At 43.5% G+C, this 5,611-nt stretch overlaps 1 protein-coding gene across 1 annotated transcript; it reads right to left on the bottom strand.

Moving 5' to 3' along the window:
* Positions 1-4,068: 4,068 nt before the first annotated feature.
* On the bottom strand, positions 4,069-5,607 carry JUN (jun proto-oncogene; the record flags this gene model as incomplete). The annotated part of the gene is made up of 1 exon (XM_010021195.1): positions 4,069-5,607. A coding segment is annotated over one exon (858 nt), but the record flags the coding sequence as incomplete, so codon positions are not given.
* Between the last annotated feature and the right edge of the window lie 4 nt (positions 5,608-5,611).

The raw sequence follows: 5,611 nt of genomic DNA, 5'->3' as shown, positions 1-5,611 counted from the left end.
GGGTTTAAACTTAAGCAGGGGAAGTTCAGGTAAGATATAAGGAAGAAGTTCTTCTCTGTGAGGGTGCTGAGGTGCTGGCACAGGGTGCCTGGAGAAGCTGTGGCTGCCCCATCCCTGGCAGTGTTCAAGGGCAGGTTGGACACAGGGGCTTGGAGCAACCTGCTCTAGTGGAAGGTGTCCCTTAAAGCTGGAGGAGCTTTAAGGTCCCTTTCAACCCAAACCAGTCTGGGATTCTAAGATGCTTGTCAACAATAATGTGTATGTGTAGAATCAGGATTGCCACCAGCCCTTGGGTGCACACACTGGTGTTGGCAACGTGTGTAATTCTAAAGGACAAGCACCCTGCTGGAAGAATTGCCTCCTCAAAAAGCAAACCACCCACATCTGGAATTTTCCTTTTCTGTAGTTGTAAGACTAATACTACCTTCCTTCCCCCATGCCTAAGCTAATGCTACATGTTACTAAGGGATATTCTGTTTCATAATGGGTCTGTGTATATGCTAATTTCAAATATTACTTCCTTAGTGTCCATCTGCCTGTTAGCAGTATTTTGTATTTGCTTATGATGTTTACAGCTTTGTCTTTCCTACGCAGCAAACTTTGCCTGAACTGGTTTTAGTTTCTTGATGTGGGTAACTGTGTTGTTATACCCAAGTCTTGGGAATAGGATTATGGAGAGGGACAACAGAGAAAGCACTAGGCTTGATATTAAAGATAAGTGTTCTTTTCTTTCCAGTTCTGCCTTGTGCTCCTCATGGACGTGGTACACCTCACTCTGTGGTGTATTCAACCGATGCCCAAGCTTGTCCCAGCCTGAGTTGGTCCATCTGCCCCCACAGTCTATTCAGTGGTGCTGCCCAGCTCATAACCCCAGAGCCCTGGTGAAGGTGATGCACTCGGGCAAGACACTGTGCTGATCCAGCTCTGTAACTTCCAGTTTTGCTGCTGGTTCTGGCTCCCACTGTGCAGTGTCCATACGTGCTGTGGGATACTAGATAAATGATGTAAGCCTGCTGTACTGTAACCTGGGTGCCTGTCACTTAGATTCCTTGCTTCCTGAATAGTTGGGGGGATAAGGTCATTAATGGGAATGCAGCAATGTACTTTACTGAAAGGCCTATTTACTTTCTCAGAAAGTAATCACTGTAATGGATATCTCAGGCTTCTGCATGGGACAAAGCTGTCAGTCATTTTTCACATAGGTTTGGAGGGATATCGTTTGTATTTCCTGACAGCTTCCTATAAAATGGAAAGATAGCTAAGGCATCTCTTGGTTGCTAAACCTCATTGTTAAATGGGTATGTGCTGCCTTAGGCTGGTATTTACAGTGCCGTGTTTTGAGGTCAGTGTTTTTTAGACCTACAGAGATGTAGGCAATTGAGGATCAGGATTCTATTAGTAACTACTGCTGTGTTCTGAGATTGGAACTGGCTGGTATGTAACTCTTTCCTGCTGTAGAACAAGTTAGAGATTGTGACTGTTACTTCTGTAATGACAAGTACTTTGGAGTTAAAAGCATTCAGTAAGTAATCATGGTCAAACCCCCTTGTAACTCGCTTCTCTTTGTGGGATACAAGCGTGGGGGTTTTGCTGGGTTAAGTACAGACCCAAATTCTAATTAATATTCCTGTGTCCCAAACATGTTGTTCTGATTAGAGGCTCTGTGCTAGGCATTTCTGTGGAGCCTGCCCTGTTTGAAACCCTGCCTTTTTCTGACTTCACTTCCTGAATCCGTTGACAACACTCACAGCCAAACAAAATACATGTTCACAATGCTGTTATTTGCAAAATATTCCCTTGTGAGTACAGCTGGGGCAACAAAAAGAGAGTTTCTCTCTGAATCTCAAAGAGAACTGGCTATTCCTTGTAGAAGCAAGGCACATAGTGCATTAGGCAGTTTTAATCTCAGCAGTTAAATAAGTGTTAAAACTTTACGTTTCACCACATACAAATGCAGGTATGTCTCTCATTACTGTTTGTGTATATTGATCACTGAGTGACCTAGTGATATACTGAGAGTGCTGAATTATCATCTGTGCTGAAGTGAACCAGATAGCAACAGGCTCATAGCCCACTACACTGTTTACAAAACAGATGGTGGCGGAGGGAATATAAACTTACTTTGCCCTGTCTTAAGCCTGATGCTCAGATGAGATGTGGGACCAAAGATTTACCTAAATCTCTCGTCTCTTTGTAAAACTGTGTAACTGGCACTAAAACCCACCTTGCTTGATGGTGGCAGACACCAGCACCTGAGCTGGAGCAGGTCAGGTAACTCATGGCACAGAAACCATCCCATCAGGTGATGCCCACCTAAGGAGCAGTGCTATTACTCAGTAACTCTTTAGCTACAGAACATCATACTCGAGAGAGAAGACATAACTGCAATGCTAAATGTCCGTGTGTGCGTATTAGGAGAGGGTGGAGCAGACTGTCACTCAGCTGTGTTTAATTAACATAGAATTTTCTCTAATGTATTTATTTTGTACGTAATGAGGGGATGAAGCAGAATGCTTGCTAGTAACATCCAGTCCATAACCCAGCACTGCCGAGAGTTAAACATGCACCTTTGCAGGTAATTAATCTCCTTGCCCTGCTTATTTTGCTAGTTGGCACTTGCTAAATCCCTGTAAAACCACACCCAGCAGTGCTGTGTATTATCCCTCTGCTGTCTATTCCTACATATGGTCAAAATCAACTTACCTTCCGGGTTGCTGACATCAGCAAAATGTACTCTTGGCAAAGTACAGTATCCTCCTAGTAACCCTTTGTTTGGTTGGTGTTGTTACAGTTGTATTCCTCTGACAGCAGCAAACACCATCTAAACAGTGCCTACCTTGACACCTGGACCAAGTGGAGGGAGATCACCGTATTGCCGTATTTTAAACATAAAGCTACCCCTGATATGATAAAATGCATATAATATGGGCAGGAAAGAAAAGTTGGAGGAAAGACACTTCTATTCTTCCTGTAAGGAACTGACCCACATTAGTTGCTAGTTTCAGGGTATCATTTTGATAACAGTAAAGGTGTATATATATCCAATTGTCATCTTGTGAAGTGAGCTTTAGTAAGACTATTGCTTATTCCTATTTTAAGGTGAAAATACATTTTTAAGACTGCTGTAAAACGTTACCATTCACTAATAATGAATTTCTAATATTTCTGGCTCTCTTTTGATAGCATCTATTTCCTCTTGGCTATTTGGCTCTAAGCAGCAAGCAGGAAAACATCTGGTCCCCCTGCAAATATATGCTTATTAAACTACATTAATTGGGCAGTGTTGAAAATCCTGGTATAATAATTGTCCCCCGCCACGAGTTAAGCAGCATGTTTCTAAGATATGTATTTATATTGTCATTTTACTAAACCCTAAGATTATTTTAAGTATGTGGGAAGTGCCAGAGAAGTTGCTCTTTTCAGCAAGTTGCTGAAAACAAGCAACAGGAGTTGCTGTTTCTTAGCAAGTTGCTTTTATTTCCCCCTAGGTTCAGTTTTCCCTCTTCTATTTCTAAAAAGCTTAGAACTGCAACACCCAAAAGGGCTTCAAGAGAGAAGGGTCATAAAATTACTTTAGTGTTGACAGCAGCATTGTTATAAATACTCACAAACAAGGATCACCTCCTACCTAGGAAGGAACACAAGAACAAAGATGAATATTGCTATTTTTGAAGCCTACATGTTTTGTTTTGGGTTTGGTGTTTTTTTTTTTAAGACACCCGCTTGCCTGATCTTCTTGAGGGCATTAATAAGAAAAACATGTCAGATCAAGTAGCCAGTTGCTCCAATTACAGAACAACTTCATACACTGGCTTTCTACCCCTCTACTAGCCATCTAAGCTGGGCCAGTAGAATACAGCAGGCAAACTAGTCAGGTTAAACTAAGAACTACAACTTTAGGACAACCCCAAAAGCTGGTTTAGTTTAGCAGTGAGGATTCAGCTGCTCCCTCTCCTCCTCACACACTCTCCAAGAGCAAGTTGAACAGAATCCCTACCCTCAGAGTTCAACCCAAAGGGCATTTTCCCAACTCAGGTACTAGCAAAACAAAAAGTGTGAGGGGGGAAATGCATTTTAATTCTTTTATTTTTTCTTAAATATAATAGAACCTTCTAGATTTTTTTTCCAGAAACAGAAACATTAAAAAATTATACTTTATTACAAATGGTAAACTCAGAGTGCTAAAAAAAAGCCTCTTATTTACAAACAATACTGGGCAGTGCCCAAATAAACAACATAAAAATAACTTACAAAGTCATGAAGTAGTTTATTGACATTAATCAACTTTCATAAAATAAAATAAAAAAGGATCTGTACATACACAATTGACTCAAGGCAGGCAGAATAGTTCTGGGGTTGTTTATCAGCCTCCCACAAACCTCCCTCCCACTTGGTTTTTGTTTGTTTTGTTTCTTAAGGAATACTACATAAAGCAATCTACAGTTTCTATTGCAGTTTAACCTTTAATACTGAATGATCATCGAATGTTAGGTCCATGCAGGTCTTGGTCAATGTTAAACGAAGATCTGACATCTCATCGGAGCAGGAACAGCACTTCTCGGCGTGGTGCCGGCCGCTCGCTTGGGCTAAAGGCTCACCAGTCTTTCCACACATGCGCTTTGCAGAGCACAGGCAGGACTCAGCCTTTCAGCTCTTGCCATCAGCTTTACGCATCTGCCACTTTTGGTGGGGTTTGTTTTTTGTTTTAGTTATACCACAATATCACAGTTCTCGTTTAAGACAGTCTCTTCAAAACGTCTGCAACTGCTGTGTTAGCATTAGCTGGCACCCGCTGTTGACATGGTTCATGACCTTCTGCTTAAGCTGTGCAACCTGTTCTCTGAGCATGTTGGCAGTGGATGCCAGCTCTGAGTTCTGGGCTTTCAAAGTTTTCACTTTTTCTTCCAACCTGGCAATCCTTTCCAACTTCCTTTTCCGGCATTTGGATGCCGCAATTCTGTTTCTCATGCGTTTTCTCTCAGCTTTGATTCTCTCCTGTGACTCCATGTCAATAGGGGACAGGGGAGGAGTTTCCCCTGGCATTTCAGGTACAGTCTGAGGCTCTTCTTTCAAAGCCTGAAGCCTGGGATGCTGCACCGGCATCTGGGGGTTTATGTGATGCTGGGGTGCGTAGCCCATGTTGTTCGCGTTGTAGTTAGGTGCGGAGTTGAGCGTGTTGGGGTTGAAGTTGCTGAGATTGGCGTACACCGGGGGCTCGCTGTGCAAATTCGTGTTGAAACTACTGTTGCCGGCCATGGAGGACACAGGTGCCATGCCGCTGTTCACAGGTTGAGCAGCGGAGGTCACGCTGGGCATAGTGTTCTGGTTGTGCAGTTCCGCCAGCGCTCTCACGAAGCCTTCCGCGAACCCCTCTTGCTCGTCGGTGACATTTTTGGGGCAGAGGAACTGTGTCGGGGTCGGCGTGGTGGTAATTAACCCGTTGCTGGACTGGATAATGAGCCGCTCCAGTTCAGGAGAGGCCAGTTTCAGGAGTCCCACGTCCGGGGAGGTGAGGATGTCGGCGTTCTTGTTCCTCAGGTGCGGCTTCAGGTTGCTGGATGGGTCGGACAGGTTCAGCGTCATGTTCTGCTTCAGCACTTTGGCGTTATTA

The sequence above is a fragment of the Nestor notabilis genome, unplaced genomic scaffold (assembly GCF_000696875.1).
Source record: "Nestor notabilis isolate BGI_N333 unplaced genomic scaffold, ASM69687v1 scaffold34038, whole genome shotgun sequence".
In the NCBI taxonomy this organism is placed as follows: Eukaryota; Metazoa; Chordata; class Aves; order Psittaciformes; family Psittacidae; genus Nestor; species Nestor notabilis.
This window is presented reverse-complemented; position numbering and strand designations above follow the sequence as displayed.